Source organism: Triturus cristatus, chromosome 4_1, assembly GCF_964204655.1.
Source record: "Triturus cristatus chromosome 4_1, aTriCri1.1, whole genome shotgun sequence".
Classification (NCBI taxonomy): domain Eukaryota; kingdom Metazoa; phylum Chordata; class Amphibia; order Caudata; family Salamandridae; genus Triturus; species Triturus cristatus.
In genome coordinates this window covers 275,665,019-275,687,848 of record NC_140585.1, presented here as the reverse complement: position 1 = coordinate 275,687,848, position 22,830 = coordinate 275,665,019, and the positions used below count along the sequence as shown (strand labels likewise).

At 46.6% G+C, this 22,830-nt stretch overlaps 1 protein-coding gene across 1 annotated transcript in view; it reads right to left on the bottom strand.

Annotated features, from left to right (window-relative positions):
* Nucleotides 1-21,928, bottom strand: part of TRIM24 (tripartite motif containing 24) — an 868,915-nt gene extending 846,987 nt beyond the window's left edge. Inside the window, exon 1 of the mRNA XM_085652031.1 lies at nucleotides 21,250-21,928. Within this exon, the coding sequence (XP_085508157.1) occupies nucleotides 21,250-21,637 (388 nt within the window). The 5' untranslated portion in view covers nucleotides 21,638-21,928. The remainder of the gene's footprint in view (nucleotides 1-21,249) is intronic.
* Nucleotides 21,929-22,830: the final 902 nt, after the last annotated feature.

Sequence of the window (22,830 nt, the reverse complement as noted above, 5' to 3'; positions counted from 1 at the left end):
GTGAGAGGGCAAGAAGGTTCTGTTGTAGGTTAAAGGAAAGCGCAGTATACGCCTGATGGAGACGTGTAATGGGACCCACACACAAAGGGGTAGCTAGCCAAAAGTCCCATATGAGGGAAAGGGCCTCAATTATACCAGAGTGATGATGTATCAATGTCTCGGCGGTGAGGGTGCGCAAGTAACTCCAGTTAAGGGACACATTAGTGAAGAATGAACCGGGAAAGGGCCGGTAGATACTAGAAAAGCAGCCAGGGGGTTGGCTTGCATGGCGGGCAAAAACCGGAGGTAAGCGCGCACTGGGAACCAGGGGGGCCGAGTCTTGATCGGGGGTGTAGATAATCCCAATTACGGAAGGACTGTTATGTCAAAGGGTGGGTTGGGAATGAGGGGGTTTCAGTTGGGCGAGTGGTAAAGCACTGATGTCTAGGCGGTGAGCACGCGTAAAAATTGGCAAATAAGAGGCGCGTTGTAGTTAGTTGACCAGGCCAGTAGAAAAAGCACGCATGGGAAGGTTCACCGGGTGTGAAAAGATAAGACAGGGTCCCGATCGGAGATGGGGCAGTGCCGCAGAATCCGTGCGACCTGCCTGTGTGATGGGTATGGCGAGTATGCGGGGGGTGAAGGTATATGTGACCAGCAGGCGGATGTGACGTGAATGCTAGTCTGTGTACCAGACGTGAGGGCAAGGAAAGAACAGAGCACTGAGTTAATGAGGGAACCAGGAGGGCTAGATGTGTAAAGCGGATAAGACCGGGGGAGAGGAAGGAGGAAATTTAAGAGGTAAGAGGGAGGGAAAATTGAGCACAGGGGAATAGCTAAACGGGCGAAAAATTATTAAACTGAAAAGAGTAGGAGTCATTTAGTAGACATATTATATTCTCAGGAGAAGGAGAGATATAGAATCATGGGTAAAATTGCTAAAAAAAACATAAAATGCAAGGCAATGGACTTATGGGGATGAATATCATGAAACCAATTATACAGAAAAAGCAATTCTTGAGCATGAGTTACAGTTTAGTTAAGAATTAACATAAACAAGCATCGATGTTATGCCAGTACCACCAATAGTGCACTGTGTTTTTTCTATTGTACATGGCTTTGCAAATGAATGTAAACTATTTGAAAAATGTCATTGTGATTATGTGGCACTGAGTAACATGCCTAACAATTTAATTGTGATGCTTCTGAATATTATATGTCACTCGCTTCACTACCTCACTCAAGTCACCCTCCACCCCTCCCCTCACCCAGTTGGGCACACCAACCATTTATTCTAACATTGTTTAAAAATTGTTGCCCTAAATCAAAATCAGGTGCTTTGTGTGATTAAATAAACACTTTAGCACTAATTAATTGTTTATTGATACTGCTTTCGATACTGCATTTAAATATAACTGTGCTGGGACCACTTCTCTATATACTGCCTTACACCCAGGTCCCAGTGATTTTGGGTATACCCTTTCCTATAACGAACCACTCAATATTACTAGTAGGAGGAATAGGATTCCTTGCAATCCAGCGATTGCGCTGGAGTACAAAAAAGAGACAAGGAAACCCTGGGAGTCTGAAGGGACCAAGGGTAAGTGTATGCTAAGAGGAACAACGTCCCATACAATTGGATTTAGAAACAATGTCACAATTTTTGGTAATAAAAAAATAGGAAAGTAATAATATATCAATACAAAAATGTAATGAACAGATAACTTGGACGAAATAATAACACAAAAAATAAGTGAGCAAACCGTGACAGGGCAGAGGGAAATCAGCCGATTTCCTTACCACAGGCAAGTGGCTTAAAATGGTGACTTTTCAGTAACCGTGCATTTGAATAAGAAAAAGTCACAATCTATGGTACATCTCATACTCTACATTTAGATACATAGGGCCTCATGTAGGTAGCGAAATACCGGTCGGTAACGGCCGATTTTCGGTAAATATGCCGTTACCGACCGGTATACAGACAAGTGAGATGTAGGAGTCCAAAAACTACTTTTCGGTAAATATGAGGCGGTAAATACCGATTCATAGTTACCGAATTCTAAAATACCGATTCATATTTACCGAATACAGAATTAACGAATCGGTAAACATGAAGTGGTAAATATGAAGTGGTAAAAATTTAAAATGACATGTAGGAGCAGTCGGTAATTAAGAAATCCATTAAAATCGGTAATTAAGAGTCGGTAATTAACACGGACTAAAAGCAGGTGGTAACCATCAACAATGGATGAAAGCAAACCCAAAATTCAACAGCGTGGACAACATGGCCGCTATGTACGTCATTGCAAGGCGCCTACGTCTACAGGCAGCAGGACTGAGGGTGTGGCGACGGGAGGAACAAATCTACAGACAGCGCATCACACTATTCCAGCTGACTGATGCAGAGATACATGAGAGGTACAGGCTACACCCCGAAACCATCATGGACTTAATCAGGGACCTACACCCACTCCTGGACCAGCCAGTTAGAAGGGCGCACGCCATACCCCCACATGTGCAGGTGCTCTGCAGCCTACATCTGTTGGCATCCGGCAGTTATCAGGTGGTGATAGCTGCGGTGGGTGGGGTATCCCAAAGTTGCCTGTCCTGTTTCTTCAGGAAGTTCCTGGATGCCATGATGCAGAGAATGCACCACTACATAAGCTTCCCGAACTCACAGGCTGCACTGCAGAAAACAAAAACTGACTTTTATCACATGGCACAGTTCCCCCATGTCCTGGGCTGTATTGATGGTACCCACATCCCAATCTGTCCACCAGCAGATACAGAGCACATCTACAGGAACAGGAAGTCCACCCACTCCATCAACGTGCAGGTGATCTGTGATGCAGGGAACATCATCACAGATATTGTTGCAAAGTTTCCTGGGAGCACCCACGACTCTTACATCTTCCAGAATAGTGGGATTTACACACGACTGAGTGCCGGAGAATTCGGAGAGGGATACCTGCTAGGTAAGTAACAGTGACGCCCCTTGAAACATGCAAACATAGTGTATAGAGGCATGTTACTGATGGTTCCCTTTCACCCATCCAGGCGACAGTGCATATGCATGCCGGTCATTCATCCTCACTCCCTACCTACACCCAGCTACCCAGAGTGAGAGACGATACAACGTGGCACACAAAACAACACGCAATGTGGTGGAGCGCACGTTTGGACTACTGAAGAGCAGGTTCCGCTGCCTGCACAAGAGCGGAGGCGCACGCCAGTACAAACCCATCACCTGCTGCAAGATCATTGCCACTTGTGCAATGCTGCACAACCTTGCCACGAAAAAAGGTACAGATGTGGAACTAACATATTTTGAGGACAACGAGGATGAGTCAGGCCAGCCAGAGGGCAACGCAGCTAGAGTGCCAACTGCAATCGATGGGAGAGAGAGACGGGCAGAGATCACATCCAACTATTTCCGAGTAAGTAAGGGGACACAGCGAGTTGTGAGCAGTCATGACGTAGTTTAATGTGGCACCACGCCATGAACACATGATCAGGCCAATCTGGCAATATGTCATCTATACAAGGAGTATGTCCAGGGTTACGTCACCCATTGTGAAGTGGCTAGGCAGGGCGACATCAATGTTTGCGCATACGCGCTGCAGTGGTGGATTGCACGGCCTGTGCATCCTCACTAGAGCCAACCCCAAGCCGCCTGCTGCTCCTGCGTGTTTCTGGGACGGGGGGTGTGATGCTGCTGGTGGTGTCGATGCTCTCCGCAGGATCCCCTGCAGCAGTTGTCGACGCCTGACTCGTCAATAGCACCCCTAGTGCACTTGTCACCTGCACCATCCCCCGAGACAGGTCGCTGCAGCACTGTGTTAGGCCCTCCTGCATCGTCACAGAGCGCCGGCACAGTATGGAAGTGGCAGTTGCCAGACGGTTGAGTGCCCTGCTGGTAGTGTCCCTTCTCTGGCGTTCCCGGCGCCGTGCTTCGATGTCAGCATCTAATTTGCTGCACAACTGCTGGATAGACTGGGACATGTCCCGAATGCCCGCAGCCATGCCGCCAATGTTTGTGTCCATGTTGACTATGCTTGTCTTCATCACCCGCATGTGCCTCTGGACTGACATGACTGCCTTTGATTGCAGGCGCTGTTGCTTTAACATTTGGCCCTCGAGCCCCAAGAAGACACCATGGCCGTCAGTGGGTGCTGGTGGACTCTGGACACGCGACCTGCGGCGCCCTCTTGTTTCCGTCTGTGCTGCCTGTGAGGTGTGGGGCACAGTGGCATGGCTCCCTTCCTGGGGCCCGGTGCGGTCTTCAGGGCCCATGCTGTCGTCTGACGAGGTGTCCAAGGCTCGTAGCCTGGCTGCTGGACGCCTCCTCTGTCTCACGCATGCAAGCGGAGATGTGGCCGGTGAATCGAACATGAGTGGCGAGGCTGGCTCTGGTGGTGGTGATGCTGGCTCACGGTGAGGTGATGCTGGCTCTGTGTGCGGCGATGCTGGCTGTGTTGGTGGTGCGGCTGCCAGTGGGCCTGCTCCCCGGTCTGTACTTGTGCTGGCCGGAGGTGTTTGATGTTGCCGTGGTGCCGTCTCTCCTGCAGCATGCCCTGTCCTGCATGATGTCACATCTGTGGACAGAAATACAACATTGGCTCAGTGTCCCCGAAGGGCTGCATTGCAAGCGGCACAATAAATAATTTCACATTCCAACATGTCCCCTGTCTCCTTGTGCCTCGAGTGCGTGACATGCCTTGTTGCCCTGTAACATTTACGTCATGGTTAGTGTTGCCCTGACTACATCTCCCGAAATGCATTGCCTGTCTGCACTGACACGTGTGGACTTCAGTGTGATTCTCGTTTCACATTTGGGGGATGTGGGATGGGGTAGGGGGGGATACATTGCTGTGCTTTCGTCTTACCTTGGTGTGTTGCGGCTCTGGCAGAGCTGTCGGCGTCCCCAAGACCCACGACGCTCTCTTGCTCGATTGTGGCCGCCACCAGCTCCTCCAGTTCGGTGAGGGCAGGTGCCCTGTTGGTTCCACCTCCGGTCTGGCTGGCCTCCTTCTGGATGTCGCCCATCTTCCTCTTGGTTACAATCCTGAGGTCATACCAGCGCTTTTTGAGGACCTCAATGTCCCTGTGGGTCACTCCCACAGCATTGACCTGCGCCTGGATGGCCAGCCATATGTTGCGCTTTTCCACCTCAGGCACTTGCAGGGATTGCCTGCCGAACAGCTTCTGGTGCTGCTTCACGACCTCCTCCACCAGCACCTGGAGTTCCTTGGGGCTAAATTTCAGCTTCCTCCTCCTTTCCCCTCCGTCTTTCTGTGTTCTCTGGCTGGACATGCTGTTCGTTTACCCGCTCGCACATGCAACTGCTCCCTGCCTCTCCTCTGCACTCCAAGCCTCTCCAGGGTCGGCTAATTATGTCCACCTGCCTGGGTGTGGCCACTTCGGCTAATTGAGTACACCTGCCTGGGTGTGGGCAGTTCCAGGTTGGGTGGGCTGTCGTTGCACTGGATTCGCTGTTTCGTCAAGTCATGTGATTTTCTTTACCGACTCCGTACATACCGAATCGGTATTTTCCGAATCGGTAACTACCACCTCGGTATTTTGCGATTCGGTAACTTCCACCTCGGTATTTTCCGATTCGGTAAATACCACCTCGGTATTTACCGATTCGGTGAATTCCGATTCGTGATTACCGAATGTTACCGAATCGGTAACTGTTACCGAATTTTTACCTACATATAACTTACCGATTCTAATTTACCGATTCGGTACGGCTCGGTATTTTAGAGCCGGTAAAATTTATTTACCTACATGAGGCCCATAGTTTGGTAGAGAGTTGGAGAGGTGTTTGATGACGACATTTGAACCCCATAAGGAACAAGCATTGGCATAGCCAATAGGTCTCGCCTTTGGGACCTTTAAAGTGTTTAGCCATGCAACAGTTGCATAACTAAATACTTATAAAGGTCCCAAAAGCAAGACCTAATGGCTATGCAAAGCGGCCATGCAAGTGAAAGTGATCGCAATCACGATCAAACATCAAAGCGGCCGTGCGGCCGCGAAAGCGAAAGTAAAAGCGGTAAAGCGCAGCGCGCGCGCCCTCGCACATGCACTGTAGCTCTAGGCTGGCCTGGTAACACTTTTTGGAGCCCTCTCAAAGAGTCTAGCCAGACCAGCGCATGCGCTGGGTCAGGCGAGACCTAATAACGGGGTCTCATCAGGACTAACTGATAGGACAGATGCCTGGAAAGTTGCCTGGATAAGTGGGAGGGAAGGGGAAGAGAGAAAAAAGGGAGGGGCAAAAAGGATGATCAGATGGGGTTGAGAGTAATATTAAATATACGGGCAGGGACAGGAGGAGTTGAAGGTAAAATTAAAAGTACGGGAAGGGGAATTAAAAATAAGAAGGGGGTGGTGGAATGCAGATGGGGGGGAGAAGAGTGGGAAAGGAGGAATAGAGAATAACGAGGTGCAGTGTGAAAGTGTTGGTGAACAGTGGCAGGAGCCAAAGGATTAGACAGAGGTGTAGCAAGATCATAGGAGGGTGAAACGACAGAGGGCGGTAAGAGTGCAATGTTGCTGGTGAGAATACGACCAGAGAGTCTCTATCAGTGCAGAAAATAAGAGGGTAATTGAAGGGGTGGTAAAGTTCTGTGGGGTGAGTGATGGGCAGAAGGGGATTATGCAGGACTGCTAAGAGGGAGGTACTAACCAGTAAAGAAGCCTTAACAACACGGTCAGAGGAAATAGAATTCGGAACCCTCTACACCACATTGTACCGCAAACCCACTGAAAGAAACACATTACTGTCATACAGCAGGCACCATCCCAGAGCCCTACGTGACTCTTCCATACTCACAATTTCTCCGCTTACGTCGCAGCTGCCAACGTAAAGCGGACTTCTTCCTGGAAGTAAATATTGTGTCCAAAAAACTTACCACCAGAGGCTATCCTCGTAAAATTTTGAAAACAGCCCTGGGACATGCATGGTACTGCTCTAGGGAGACTCTTGAGTCCAAAAGAGAGAACCAATGTGGACAATCTGGTCCGTGTCACAACAGTTTCACCTGTGTCTAACGCAGTTAGGAAATGCATCCTCAAACATTGGCCCACACTCAATTCAGGTACCCTTGACTTTGAATGACCCCTATTTGCCTTTAAAAGAGTAAAAGTATAAAAGATCATCTAATAAGGGCAGCTATCCCTGACACCACCAAAAACAAGCATTTGCAATGCAATAGGTCTCGCAATTGTGTGAGTTTGAGCTATTGACATTGCAAATAACAAAGGCTTTTATTTTTGTTTTAAAAACCTAAATAAAAGGCAGTCATTTACAATGCCATTAGCTTAAAGTCGGGTAACTGCGAGACCTATTGCATTGCAAATGCTTGTTGATGTATGTGTCTTCTGTGCCTTCTCTTGCTCTCTGTAAATATCCAATGTAGAAAAATTAGTTCCGGTGGGCAATTACCGGCAACACCGGCTCAAATTAAGCACCGCCTACTGATGTCTAGTAAAGGGTTGGGAACCCCAGGACACAACAAACGTGGCCCAAACACCCTCTGGCCCCAAACATACTGAGGCCTTCTGGACTGCAGCCAACAATGCCAACCCCAGCTAGCAAGCAAGCGTTTGTCTGCGCAATTGTAACCTGCTCAACTCTGCAACTCATCACGTCCCTACGCACCAAGCACCACAGCCTATATAGGTGCACAGGGTCTGCAGCTGGATTCCTTCTACCAAGCGACCCAGATAAAAGGCGGAGCGGCTCAGTGTGACACTCTGGCAGCAGAGACAGCCTTTCCACACTGTGCCTTCAGAGAGCAGAGTGGCCAGATTGCATCTGGAGCCAGAATTCTAGTGCCACCTGCAGACCCCCCGGCGCTGGACAGGGTCGGCAGATGGATTCCTCTTACCAAGCGTCCCGGATAAAAGGCGGAGCGGCGCCTGTGACGATCACCCTGAGCAAGCATCTCTGCAGCCGGCGGAGCAACTGTGGGTTTCAGAGGACTTTTGGGTAGCACCTCGATCTGCACGCCTGTGATTGGCACCTGTAACCCGCTCGTTCGCCCTCAGACACCCACTCAGCTCACTGAGCCATCTTTGGCTGTGAAAGTCTCGGCCTCGGATTGCACAGGAGGATCTCTACAGCAAGAGCACGAACCCCCAGAGCCGTGTTATATTGCAGGATTCCGGATCTATGGATCAGGCATATTGTTCATTGAGCTGTCTCACTGGGAACCTCAGCTCTGCAGAAGCTGCACTAACGCACTGAGCTATCCCACGTGCTTTGCACCCAGTGGCTAGGTCTCTGCGGAGAGAGCGTGGACCCGTTGAGCTGCCTTCCTGGGACCGGAACCTCTACACTGCTGGTCACATGCACGTTCTGCAGCAGGTGCATGACTCCTCTGAGCTGTCTCACTCCATTAGGGACCCAAGCCCTGACTGGCGCATCTGCATCTTTGCACAGAGGTCTTTAAAAGATTGAGCTGTGTCACTGGGGTTGGAACCGCTGCCCTGCTTCATGCACACGAGCTCCGCGGAAGCTGAAGCATTAACCCACTGAGCTATCTTACCTGGACCCCCTGCTGCACGTGCACACAAACCTCAGAGGGTGCATCCGAGTTGTCTTCATTGGTTTGCAACCTTTCATGGTAGTTGCACTGAGATCTCTGCAAGGGGTGCATTAAACCCCCCAGCTGCGTGCCGGAAAAAGTTAATGGCTGAATTGTAATGAAGAAAATAGAATTATATAATGTTGCACAGTGTTCCAGGGCAGCGCGCGACTGACAGTCCTCCAAATGAATCACTTCCATTAACTGCAGTTCTCTTTGCCGGGTGCCGGCTGATATCACACCCAGCCTTCACTGTATGTACCCTGTCGTAAAACTAAATAAAAGGGTTCGAAATACCTCTTCTCCCATTGAAAGGTGGCAGCTGCCTTCCCAGCGTCTGGGCGTCCAGCACTAGCTGCAACAAGCAAAAGAGAAAGCAGCTCCATGACCGGGCCGGGGAGGAGACCTGCGAGGGAAGGGGCTGCCCGCGCATACGCGGTACCTGTAACTTTTGCGTGTTCTGCGGCTCGGGGCTCCTGTGAGCAAAACGGAGCCCCGCGTGTTGCTGCAGTGACCGGCAGGAACAGCAGAGGAGCAGCGCAGAGTCCCAACAAGAGCCGGTAAGTGCTTGGAGCGCGTGTGCGCATTTAAAAAAAAAACGAAATTGCATGAGGCTGCTCAGGATGGAAGAGGATAGGAGATGTGCACACCGCATGGCTGTACGTGCGCGTACACCAACTCAAATCCGCCAAAGCCTGCGCGTGCCCATCTCCTGTCCCACTTCCAGCGCGAGTCAGCAACAATAGATCTCGCTGGCACAGCAGCGCTTCGCGCTGCGTTCGCCAGGCGAGACCTAAAAACGACCCTACATTGAGAGCGGTCTGGGGCCTCCCACCAGTAATAGGCCATTTTAAATGTGGTGGATGCAGCGTCTGTCATCTTACTTCGGATACAAAAAAATGTGTGCATGTGAATATTGATGTCACTTTATCTAACTTTCCAAATTGTAACACTGCCAATGTTATCCATGCTGTCTTTTGCCCATGTAACCTAATTTATGTCGGTCAAACGACACAAAAAAATCAGGATCCGGATATGCCAACACAGAAGCCGGATATGATGCAGAACACCTAATGCACCACTCGTTGAACATTTTTCAGCCCTCAATCACACCGAGGATGACATGAAGTGGCAGGTGATAACAGTTATCCACCAACCTCCTAGAAATACGAACATTGCAGGCATTCTTAACAAAGAAGAATTAAAATGGATTATTCAAACAAACAGAGTCTGCACACAGGACTTACTCGCCTTGAGGACTGGTCCAACTTACTCTAACCTCACCCTGCTTTTGCACACTCTGAACTGATATCTTGTCATAGGCCCTTTCTCGGGTTTTACCACTATAACATCGATGTTTGTTTATGTTAATTCTTAACTAAACTGTAACTCGTGCTCAAGAATTGCTTTTTCTGAATAATTGGTTTCATGATATTCCTCCGCATAAGTACATTGCCTTGCATTTTATGTTTTTTTAGGAATTTTACCCATGATTCTATATCTCTCCTTCTCCTGAGAATAGAATATGTCTACTAAATGACTCCTACTCTTTTCAGTTTAATAATTTTTCACCCGTTTAGCAATTCCCCTGTGCTCAATTTTCCCTCCCTCTTACCTCTCTTCAATTTCCTCCTTCCTCTCCCCCGCTTTACACATCTAGCCCTCCTGGTTTCTTCATTAACTCAGTGGCCTGACACCACTCCAATATGGCCGCCTACCTGTTCTTTCCTTGCCCTCACGTCTGGTACGCAGACTAGCATTCACGTCACACCCGCCTGCTGGTCACATATACCTTATTTTCCCCCCGCATACTCGCCATACCCATCACACAGACTGGTTGCACGGATTCTGCGGCACTGCCCCATATCTGATCGGGACCCTGTCCTATCTTTTCAAACCTGGTAAGCCTTCCCAAGCGTGCTTTCTCTACTGCCCTGGTCAACTAACTACAACACGCCTCCTATTTGCCAATTTTTACGCGCGCTCACCACCTAGACATCAGTGCTTTACCACTAGCCCAACTGAGACCCCCCTCCTTCCGACCCACCCCTTGGCATAGTGGTTCATCCGTAATTGGGATTATCTACACCCCGATCGAGACGGCTCCCCTGGTTCCCAGTGCGCGCTTACCTCTGCGGTTTTTGCCCGCCATGCAAGCCAACCCCCTGGCTGCTTTTCTAGTATCTACCGGCCCTTTCCCGGTTCATTCTTCACGAATACGTCCCTTAACTGGAGTTACTTGCGCACCCTCACCACCGAGACATTGGTACATCATCACTCGGGTATAATTGAGGCCCCTTATTTAAGGACTGGTCGAGAGACATGGTGTATTGTCAGGAGCAGCTCACAATATACGCAGAGACGATGCCTTGCTCCTCTAGACTGAAAGATATCTGGGGTCCCCTTAAGCAATAGCTACAGGCCCGTGCTGCACACCTTCCCCCAGACAACCCGGTGGCAGTGGGGGGCGGCGGCGGGCTCCCTGCAGCATTAGCCTGGGGGCTGGGGAGGAGACGACGGCGTACTATCTCGCAAACACGGGAGAGATGTAAGTGTGGTAATTGATTGGCCCAGGACACGTGAGCAGTGATGTCCACTTCCTGATAACATCCTTGTACCTATGGAACTTTTGTATGGTTGTGGATAGTATTGTAATATGCACTATGGTTACTATACGAGACTACATGGGACCGATGCTGTGCCTCCCCCTGGACATGATGGAGCATACCATTGGATACCTGAGCACGTTACCCACAATTGATTACATGATCGACTGTATACATACACTAGTACAGTTATACCTGCTCTCCTGTTTATGCATTAAACATGTTATTATGTGGAAAATTATAAATAAAGGTGAAAAAAAAAATAATATTATTATTATTAATATTAATAATATTAATAATAATAATAATAATAATAGAGGTCCCTTCCCTCATATGGGACTTTTGGCTAGCTACCCCTTCGTATGTGGGTTCCATTACACGTCCCCATCAGGCGTATACTGAGCGTTCCTTTAACCTACACAGAACCTTCTTGCCCTCTCACATATCCCCATTTCTCACTTCTAGATTTCCATCGTCCATTCAAGACGAGCTCTAATATCCTTTTCCGACCGTGCCACTTGACCTTCGGGTCACGCGCCCCTTCGATTCCCGGATGGGAACAACACATTCCAAGACTTCATACCACGGAACCCGTGGCCTCCACCTGATCGCATTCTGGTATGGTCAACCCTTGTTCGCATCCAGCGCTTCCCTCATTGCTCTCCCTACATGTGTTTGTTCTTTCCTAATTCATACCCTTGTTTCACAGATCTCTAGACGCTGACAAATCACGCTGCCTATCTCTGTTCCAAATTCTAATACCTCTGACCGGGTTGTTAAGGCTCCTTCACTGGTTAGTACCTCCCTCTTAGCAGTCCTGCATAATCCCCTTCCCCACCCCCATCACTCACCCCACAGAACATTACCACCCCTTCAATTACCCTCTTATTTTCTGCACGGATAGAGACTCTCTGGTCGTATTATCACCAGCAACATTGCACTCTATTGCCATCTATGTCGTTTCACCCTCCTATGATCGTGCTACACCTCTGTCTAATCCTTTGGCTCCTGCCACTATTCACCAACACTTTCACACTGCACCTCGTTATTCTCTATTCCTCCTTCCCCACTCTTCCCCCCCCCATCTGCATTCCACCACCCCCTTATTTTTAATTCCCCTTCCCGTACTTTTAATTTTACCTTCAACTCCACCTGTCCCTTCCTGTATATTTAATATTACTCTCTACCCCATCTAATCATCCTTTTAACCCCTCCCTTTTTTCTCCCTCTTCCCTCCCACTTATTGAAACGTTGTCGACAAACACATCTTCAACTCTATACCAAAATATGTATTTAAATGTGGAGTATGAGATGTACCATCTATTGTGACTTTTTCTTATTCAAATGCACGGTTATTGAAAAGTCACCATTTTAAGTCACTTGCCTGTGGTAAGGAAATCGGCTGATTTCCCTCTACCCTGTCGCGGTTTGATCACTTATTTTTTGTGTTATTATTTTGTCCAAGTTATCTGTTCATTAAATTTTTGTATTGATATATTATTACTTTCCAATTTTTTATTACCAAAAATTGTGACTGTTTCTACATCCAATTGTATGGGACCTTGTTCCTCTTAGCAGAGTCATAAAACCAACAAAAACAGGTCAGAAAAAATACAAGAGAAAGGCAAAAAGTTCTGGGATGACCCTGCAAAAAGGGCCAAGTCCAACAGTAACAATGACAAAGGGGTTTTAGTGCTTGTCTTACTGTACCAAATGTGTATAAATACCACGTTTGAAACCATGCTTGTCAGTTCCCTCTCAGACACTTGCAGTGTCTGTATGGCGGAGCCCGCTCTTGAGATGTAAAAAACTTGTGTTTTGTTCCACTCCAGTGTCGATCCTCATTTTGTGAACCCGTAGACTAAGGGTGTCCCTGCACCAATGGGATAAAGAAAATTCCCGCTTCTACAATCAAATGACCCATGTACATACGAACAAGAGTTAATTTCCTTAGCACTGAAGAAGTCGCGGGGTAATCCCATGTAACAACGATGAAACACGTGTTGGCTAAGAAACAGAACTAGTGAAGGGCAGAACAGACTTCACTCACAGAAGGACTCAAGTAAATCACCTTGAGAAACACAAGAAAAACGAACTGTGATGTGTTCATGAACCTTTATATGTAATTTTTATTTACATGTGCAGAGGATTTGTATTTACACTTTCCCTACGTCCACATTCAACAGATTTATTCGTCCAGACAGTCAACAAAGAACTCAGCATAAAGCAAAAAAAAAAAAGCAATAAAGGATACAAGGATAAACAATTCATAAAGGATAACAAGAATAAAAACCAGTTAAAAATAGAACCAAAGACAACACCAACCATGGAATTGGGGACGCTGGCTTAGAGGTGGGAACTTCGATTAAATCCCCTCAAAAACAACATCTGAGTAAAAGGGGGAAAAAAGGCTGCGAAAAAAACAAAACGTAGTAAACTCAGTACAGTGATTCCAAATATAATCGGTGGACCTCCTCAAATTCAAAAAAGTATTACACGGTGTGGCTCGATCAGCACCGCAAGCACCGACAGTAGTACTTTTTTGTCACAACAATCCCCTCCAAAAACACTAATAAGGCAGACACACAATGCAACAACAGTATCTTGCCAACATAAAGAGTATAGGCATTCACCTGGGCCCAGGCGGGAGACTCCAGCGAAGAAACCACAAATCTAGACTTTAGTCGAGCTAGAAAAGTTCGCAGAGCCAAAACTATCAGTGCACTCCCCAGCGCAACAACGCCCACAAATGCGGCAAACACTCCTGGCCAGACACAACAAACAGAAACTACAGAACAGTACAATGGCGAATTTAAGTTAAGTGGTAGGGAGAATCCCCGAATGACACTTGTAAAGAATTTGGATCTGGTGAACATGGGTAAATATACCTCCAACAAAGTGCCCTATCAACTCCAAGGCGAACAAGCTGAATATACGCAAGGCTTAACCTTCAATCATAGAAGAATTGATCTATCCCAGACAACGGACAAGAGTAACCACATGGCCATCAGTCAGGACCTTACCACAACAAATTTAAAAGCCAAACTTTTATTTCTCCCGGAATATCTCACACATTGACCACACAATATTTTGAACAGAGGGAATATCCTTAAACTGTTCAAATCCATTTCTGAACTGCGTCATATCAAGTGACATAACATCTTTTTAATTTAAACCTATCAGAGGTTTAAACAACTCACCGAATCAACATGAGTTACTTTTGCATCTGTAGTAACCAAAGAGCAGGTGATAACAAGGTCCGACCAATTTAACAAATGGGGCATTAAAATAGTTCCTCAAACAGAACCGCAGTACCTGTCGGTACTCGCAATCCCTCTGGTTCTATCAGATAACATTGGGCGGCCACCATTTTCAAAACTAAAATCTGCTCAAAGTCGACCTCCAGCAATAATTATTCAATCGGAAACAGAGGAGCCTAAAACCTTGAAGGCTGACTGGGTCTGGCTTCCATCGGCCTTGGCCGGGGAAACCATGACTGAATCAGCGCTCAACCTGGCATATCAGTGTGTTCGTGGATATTAATGGCCTGGTCACGAAACTCCAATCACCAGATGGGATAAAGTTTTTAAAACACCACAAGGTCATACTATTGCAGGAGACATGGTCCAAGGTCAGGCTTCCAATAGAAGGATATTTGGAATATGGGTCCCCCGCCCTGAGGTCGCACAAGTTTGGTAGACCAAGTGGTGGTCTCTCAATCTATGCAGCTGACAAGCTAAACGTCAACATCGACCAATATTCGAGGAAGATTGGATCTCCAGCATAAGGATCAGTAACTTCAAACAGATTAAACAATTGATCCTGATAAATGTATACATCTCACCTAGCCCCAGGGAGAAAGAATTCAAGTGTGACCAATTGATCCGAATGTTGTGTAAATTACTAAGTGACTATGGAAGAACTGCCTGCTTAATATCCGGCGATTATAAACACAAATCTCTTCCAAGAACTTCCTGAGGCTCATGATGTAATAAGCTCACACATCCAGGAGCAAGTAAAGCCCACTGGTAACAAATACAGCAAACTTTGTGAATACATGGTGCTACAACTTAGCATTTTGGTTACACAACTCTGAATGGTCGCTTTTCCACTGACATTCCTCCAAACTGGACAAGAACAAATGGCCACACTCACTCCTTTCTTGATTACACCATCTGCAATAAGGAAATGCTCCCCTTGATCGAAAATTACACCATTGCTGCACAAGGAGATAGCGATCACTGACCCACGTGATTACCATAATAGTCGTAGTTGCAGGTCATGCAGTGACAAGCCGGACAATAAGAGGAATCTGTACAGAGAACCTCAAAAGGTTAACATGGTCTGACTCCACGATACCGACAATAATGACAAAATGTAGAGCGCAGCAAGGTGTGTCAACGAAACCCTGCTCACTACATCATGGGAGTTTTTCTCCTGTCAACTGCTTAAAAACTACTGGTGTATTCCACAAAAAAACAATAAACGGTAATATAACAACTGTGGAAATTAAGAAATTAAAAACCCTATGTAATTCCGCACTTAGACAAGCACGGAGACACCAAGGGGATGGCCATCTATTTAATACATACAAGCATGCCCAAAAGGCACTCAGACAAGCAATATTTCTAGAGAATAAAATACGCTCCAAGCAGTTCTGGACAAAATTGGTATGTGTGAGTACAAATCCTAATTCCAAGTCTTTTTGGTCCCTTGTCAATGGGAAAACATATAACCATGGAGGACAAAGTAGTGCAAACATTCGTGAAGACAAATGGGTTTCTTTTTTAACGACCCACTTCAAAAAAAAAAAAACAGAAAAGGAAGAAGGTTCTCTGGTTAAACTTCGGCTCTTCAGAATAATCTAAGTTAATCGCAGTTTCCCTCAGGTACAATCCAAGCTGGGACAACTGAGCAACACGCAGAATTTAACACCAGGATGCCATCGGTAACCACCATTAAATCACCGTCGCAACAAGAAGTATCGCCTCAACAGGTACCTAATACACTAGAAGACCTAACGTACAGAAAAGCACAAATCATAACCAAGGGCCGCTCAGACAGAGCTCTTGGGCCAAATGGTCTACCGAAGGTTTTGTACAAACAAAACACTGACTTTTGGGCCACATATCTGACACCCTTATTCATTCAGTTACTGCTGGACAAATCAGCTCATACCGGAATCTTGGCGTGGAGCTATTATACACCAAATCTATACAGGTGGCAAGAGGTCAGACTCTAAAAACTACAGGATGATTGATTACCCTTTTAGATGTTCAATCTAAATACTACGCTAAGTTGCTACTTCAAGATTTGTTGTTTTGGGCCACAAAAATAAACATCTTATTCCCATCAATCAGACAGGATTTGTGGCAAAATCAGGAACCATCACAAAATTGCTTGCAATATCGGTCCTGGTGGACAAAGTGGTGGTCTCAGGAATGGTAATTCACTGTTTCGTCGACTTCAAGGGCGCTTTCGATTGTGTGCCCAGGGGGGCAATTATGGTCCAAACAGCAGAAATGATGGATCCCACCTGCGCTCCAACAAGCTATAATCCAGCTACACACAAACACTTGGATCCATATAAAACTTGAGACGGATCCTCCATCTCCAGAAAGATACAAACCTTGCGTGGAGTAAATCAAGGTTGTGTGCTGGCGCCTCTCCTTTTCAACCTCTTCATTTCAGATTTATCACATGTACTTGAAGATGTCAACTCTCATCCTCCAAAACACACCGGGATCAGAATCAACAACCTATTTTACGCAGACGATCTTGTCCTGCAGAGACTAATCGATCAGCTCTCTCTACACTACCAACAATGAGCTGGAATTAAACCTATTAAAGACCATGCCAATCACATATGGGTCAAGGGAATATCAAGGCGGCAGATGGCAGTACAACGGTAAAAGTATTGATAGGGTGCTTCATACAAATATTTAGGGGTCCACATGGATAGAAGGGGCTCGTTCTTAAAAAAAGAGGGACGAGGTAGAAGCCAAAGCCCTGACAATCCAGGTAGCTTTCACTAACCTCGCAAGGCAGCTACCGGGCCCAAGCTTGACTCGTCTAATACGAGTCATGAAGGCAAAACCCCTCAATTAGCTCTCCTATGGTCAGGAGATTTGCAGGGGAACGATAACAGTCTTGTGAACAAAATAACAAGAATTTTTTAGCAAGTGTTGAGCCTTCCGAAAACCGCATCCCGTGCCCAAATACAACTTGAATTTGGTCTCCAAGATCATTGAGGGGTGGGGGCTGGAGCATTTATTAAGTTGTGTAACAAGCTACGCATGTCCAGAGAAGGAACTTGGAGGCTTTATTGTGGCAGGAAATATCAACCGGTCAGTTTGGGCGATCATACCGACGTTATTTACAAGACTCTTTAAAACTCCTGGAAGTAGAAGAAATCTGGAGTTCTAAACCATCCCAGCATACCCTCAAAATGTATATTAAAAGGAATGTCCGTTCCTGGCACTTACACTCGGACAGAGCACAACTGGCTCTACATAAGCACGCCTGCACAGTTATAGCAGGGTTCAAGGCAGGGGTTGTGGCGCCACACCTGTTGTGCACCTACGCAGTGCACTGGAAAAAAAGATTGTTGGCCCTCAGGATGGGAGAATGGCCCATCCTGTATCATCTACCAGGCTGTCGCCATACAAACAACAATATAAAGTGCAGGGGGTGCGGGCGTAACAAGGAAATGATTGATCACATGGTATGCCTTTGTCCTGCACTTCTCAACGATTGAAGGATTCTGCTACGGGGCGAATGGAAGAAACTTGGCGTCCGCTCCTGCCGACAAGCCAGCTTTACCTCCATGAACCCAGACAATCCAATGCTTAACATACAGTTCACTAAGTTTGTCGCAAGAGCAGTAAAAAAAGCTTACAATCTGTGAGAGCTAGTGAGTCGACGATCGTTAATTTGCACTGGGCAGCACTCCGCACGCTGCGTTGTTCACTTGTTACTATATTGTATTACTTAATATCGCCCTTAGCTACTTATACGTGAAACTATTAATGGATTAGAGGGCTGTATATCCAAACTTGGTTTTAAAAGAGTGTGAGGCAATAATGTAAGCAAAGACACAAACTCAGTTAATGTTCTTCTTTATTGTCCCACGTGTGTAAATGTTTTAGCAATCGATGGATAAACGTTTTTATTGTTGTATGTCCATAATTGTAATGATTTTTACTAAACAAAGTAATATAGGTGCTTTTATATGGGATCATGAAGATACAGGCAGCAAAATTAAAATAACACAATTGCCTAGGATCACACAATTTGGGCAAGTGGTGTAGCAGAGACTGCTCCCAGGTTTTTTGGTTTCACATTGGGCAATCCAGTTTCATTCCAATTCAATAACCAAGTAAGCGATAGCAAGCTGAGTTATGCTTATCCCACACTGCAGTCGCGGTATAGCAATTCTGATACAGCACAACAGTATTGTCAAATCTATGACTCTTCTAGAGACTAGGAGCTTAATATAGAGGGCAGTATGGAATTAAATACTCAAAATAACTCAATGACTAACTGAGCTCACCATGTACATGCTTTGATATCACTACGTCCGCTTAACTCCAGCAAAGATAGACTCCTAACCAGCTAGCATCAATGCAGCCTCACGAATACCACAGACCATACTTTGTGGCCCCTGGTTAACATGTTTGTGAGTACCGCTGCTCTATGCCTTCGTTCTCTCTCCTGCAGCAGCGTTTTCAGCATTGAGCCAATGTATGCAAGCTGCAGTGTTAGACTCTCGGAGAGCCATGGAATCCTGGCCTGGAAGGGCTTTGTGATTATAACAAGTTGTGTTAGCCATTTCAGCTACGTCATAGCAGTCAATTACTAGATTTAAAATTCAGTTATTCACGCTAATAGCTACCTATCGAGAGCCATGCATACATAACATGCTGTATTAGTACAATCATACTGCAGAGCGCCTCCTAAAGGAGGTAGCACTCAATGTCAGATAGATATGGGATAGCCAAGTCAACTCTTATCAAGTCAGTAATGGTTTAAAAGAACATACAGAACACCCAGGTAAATTACGTTCGACTAAAATTACTATTTCGAAAAACAAAAACGGATACAAATTCAAATCTCAAAAACACCCCAAAAGAAACATAATTAAGATATACAGTAATTCCCTAAATACATCATAGGCACGTAGAAAGTCGTTTGAGATAACTTAAACAGCCCGTCACCCCAAAAGCTGAGGAAACTTCTGTACAGCGACATGTCTCAATCAATCACAATTACGTGGTTTATTATTTTTTCCTACCGAACCGTGACCATTGTGTTTAAACATGAACTATTGTAACGTTTGCGGTTCACTGGTCTAAACAGCGTGACATTTCCATTCTTCTTTAATAAGTGCACAATAAGCAATTGCCACGATAAACCTTCTAAGATTCCACTGACTTTAAATCTCAGACAGGCCTTTCTCAAACAATTTTCTTTATAACAAGAACACAAATCAACCATTTTCAGATTCTGTGAATGTAATAATATTCTGGTGTGGCCAAGGCCAAACCTACAAAGAACGACTTTAAATCTGATGGAAGAAGAGCATCCTCGTGGTATGTTAAAACCATCGCTAATGATGTCCTTCCCGCACATGACAAAACTAAACACCGTAATTGCCCATTCACTGAATTTATAGTCCGTTTTAGCCGAGAAAAATTCAATTTTTCTATAACTTATAACGCGCAGACTGCGAATTATATTTTGACTTAGGTCCGATGACGAAATCAAACATTTCTGTATTTATTATGTTTTGTCACATACTGTGAATTGGTTTACTGTTTTTTTATATTATTTTTAATGCCTGCATATCTAAAAGAAAGGGTCTATTAAACCCCCAGCTAGTTTCACAATAAATAATGCAGTCCTTCCCACAATAGGCCTATTCCTTATCACCTATACTTGATGTCCGAACACTGTCGAGACGGCAGGCAATGAGAGTGGGCCAATAACAATGAGATCACAGAGAAAAAAAAAACGTGCGCAAACTATGGCTGTCAAATGACACAAGCTTTCCGACCGACTGTTGAAACGCTCTACCGTCACAAAAAAAACAAACTGCAACTTATTAGATGAGCAAGTGCCATCACCTCACAACAATCGCGTGCCAAAGAAGGGGAAAGTAGCAAGTTTGGCAAAATTCTGGAGCCCAATTAAGCAGTACGGGCAGCCTTACTGGGCGAAGCTTCCCGTTTTGTAGGGTGGGAAATTCTCTTCAGCCCGCCCCGTCCCCCTCGATCCTATTAATTTCATCCAGGACTGAGACAACAGAAGTCTGCAATGATTTGACGTGCGGGCAGCATGGGCTTCCCCCGCTCGCCAGATTCTCCGCCCCCTCCTTACAGGCTCTGATCACAGCTCAGCCACGACTCTCACTTCGCACATGCCACCCTGTGTGTTTGCTGGAGGCTATGGTCGCGCGCATGCTGTCCAGAGAAATCGCCGACTGTGGGCACCAGGGTGAGGCGGGGCAGGCGTAACCCACAGTTCTCACTTGTACTTGGAGACCCCACGCAGCCTAAAAGCGAACAGGAAGGCTTGGTGCATGGGTACCTTATACCCGGAGACACAGAACAAGACAGAATGGATCAAACTCACTCATCAGCATCTGGAGTGGCACTAAGGTACACGAGCAGTATCCTAAAACTAGTACTACGCGCCTACCGACCATTGCCATCGCCACCAGGCCAACAAAGAATCCGACAAACCCCTCCGTCAACCACTCTACGAAGTTAGTTATGTCACAGCACAGCACCTGTGCCCACAGCACTTACCACTACCCTACCAACTCCTGGCGCTGAACACATATCATAGTATTCATCCTAACTATAGCGTCACACCACCTCTGACACCAATCATAACCCCAGAAGCACACCTGATCCGCTCCATACTGACTCTCAACATACTGTCCACGAACCATCTACCCAACCTCAATGTAATAGGGAATTAATAGACTATCGCGAATTATCGCCACGTTAACCCCGCTATATCGCGATCAATTTTGCATTACAAAAAGCTCAGCGGCAGGGACTCACCCTGGGTGCTGGGCGGATCCGGCGCTGCTCGGGCACCCTGTGTTTGTTGGGCCGGAGGGGAGGGCAGAGGCTGTTGAGGCCCAGCCGGCACGCTGACGTACCGCTCAGGTGGGGGCAAGCAGCGGCGACAGAAGGAGTGTAAACAGGGTAGCAAGCAGGGTCCGCGTGATGTTATATTCTGTTTGCATACTGCGCAGGTATCCAGAAGGTTTAGTGCGGCCCGCTCTCCGCCGCCCTCCTCTGGGCCCTGCCGGCTCTCTGCCTCGTTCTCGGCGCTGAGGGGGGCAGGAGGGGGAGCCGACGTTGGGGCTGATGGTGGCGGTGGGTCAGGGACCACTGCCGGTTGCTCCGGCTCCTTCTCCACGGGGATGGCGGGAGGTTCCTCCATGACCCGCGACGTTACCCCCGGGCGGGTCCAGCCATCAGGGCGCACGCGCGCCTCTCCCTAAACAGACAACAACGGGACAGACGTGTTGCCGTCGCTGTCCTCGAGCTCTCTGAAACCAAGCGCTAGCCGCTTCGCCAGCCGTCCGGACTCAACCAATCTGCAGCGCTGCTACGGGGGGAAACCACGGTTCCAAAACACCAATGTTTCCCCTATTCTGGAACGGCGCAACTCTTACTTCACGCGCGAGGACCGCCTCCAGTTTCTAACCGTCACAGGCCGCTCCGCCTTCCCATGGGGTGGGCGTGACCTGAAGGGAGTAGTGTTCGATTGTCTATGCCCTTTGCTCGTTGCCAGCTGATGTATTGTTGTCAGTATTTGAAGAAATTGAAGCAGCTTGGGATGTCTTTTGCACCATGCGAGTCGCTGGTGCAACTCCAGATTTAAGCTGCATTCGAGTGGATGGGCCTTTGTCTCGATTTGAGGCTTGAGTCTGGGCAAATCACTTAATCTCCCTTTGCCTACCAAATTATGAATGTGTGCTTGTGTAACGTAACTGGTGCTCATGTAAAGCGCTCCAATACCTTCGGTTGGAGTTTGTGCTATGTAAATCTGCAAAAAATAAAACATAAAAAACAAGCATGTGCAATGCAATAGGTCTCGCATTTATGAGAGTTTGAGCTATCGACATTGTAAATGACAATGCTTTTTGTTTACGTGTCATTTTTTAAAACAGATAAATAGAAGGCATTTTAATTCACAATGCCCATAGCTTAAAGTCTCACAAAAGCGAGACCTATTGCATTGCAAATAGGTGCTATAACAAGCTTTTGCAAGGCAATGGGTCTCACATTACTGAATTTAGTGATTGGTGTTTCATTTTTATGTGCAACAGCAATAGCTCAATCTTTCATTTTTTTTTTTTTTTTTTTTTTTAAAAAACCTTTATTCGTGCATCTTAAAAGAACAAATACGGGCCTACAACCGTCAGGCCGGCCACGATACAGTAAAGCACTGATACCCACATTACAGCCCCCGTGCATCAACGGTCAGGATTAACAACAGGTTATAAGTTACATACTGGAGATATCTTTGAAACCCGGGGAAGGAGAGGTGAAGGTTAATTTTAAGTTTTTGATGATTTTATCAGAGAAAAAAAAAAAGTCAATGAAGGATAAGAGCAAAGTAGATTCGAG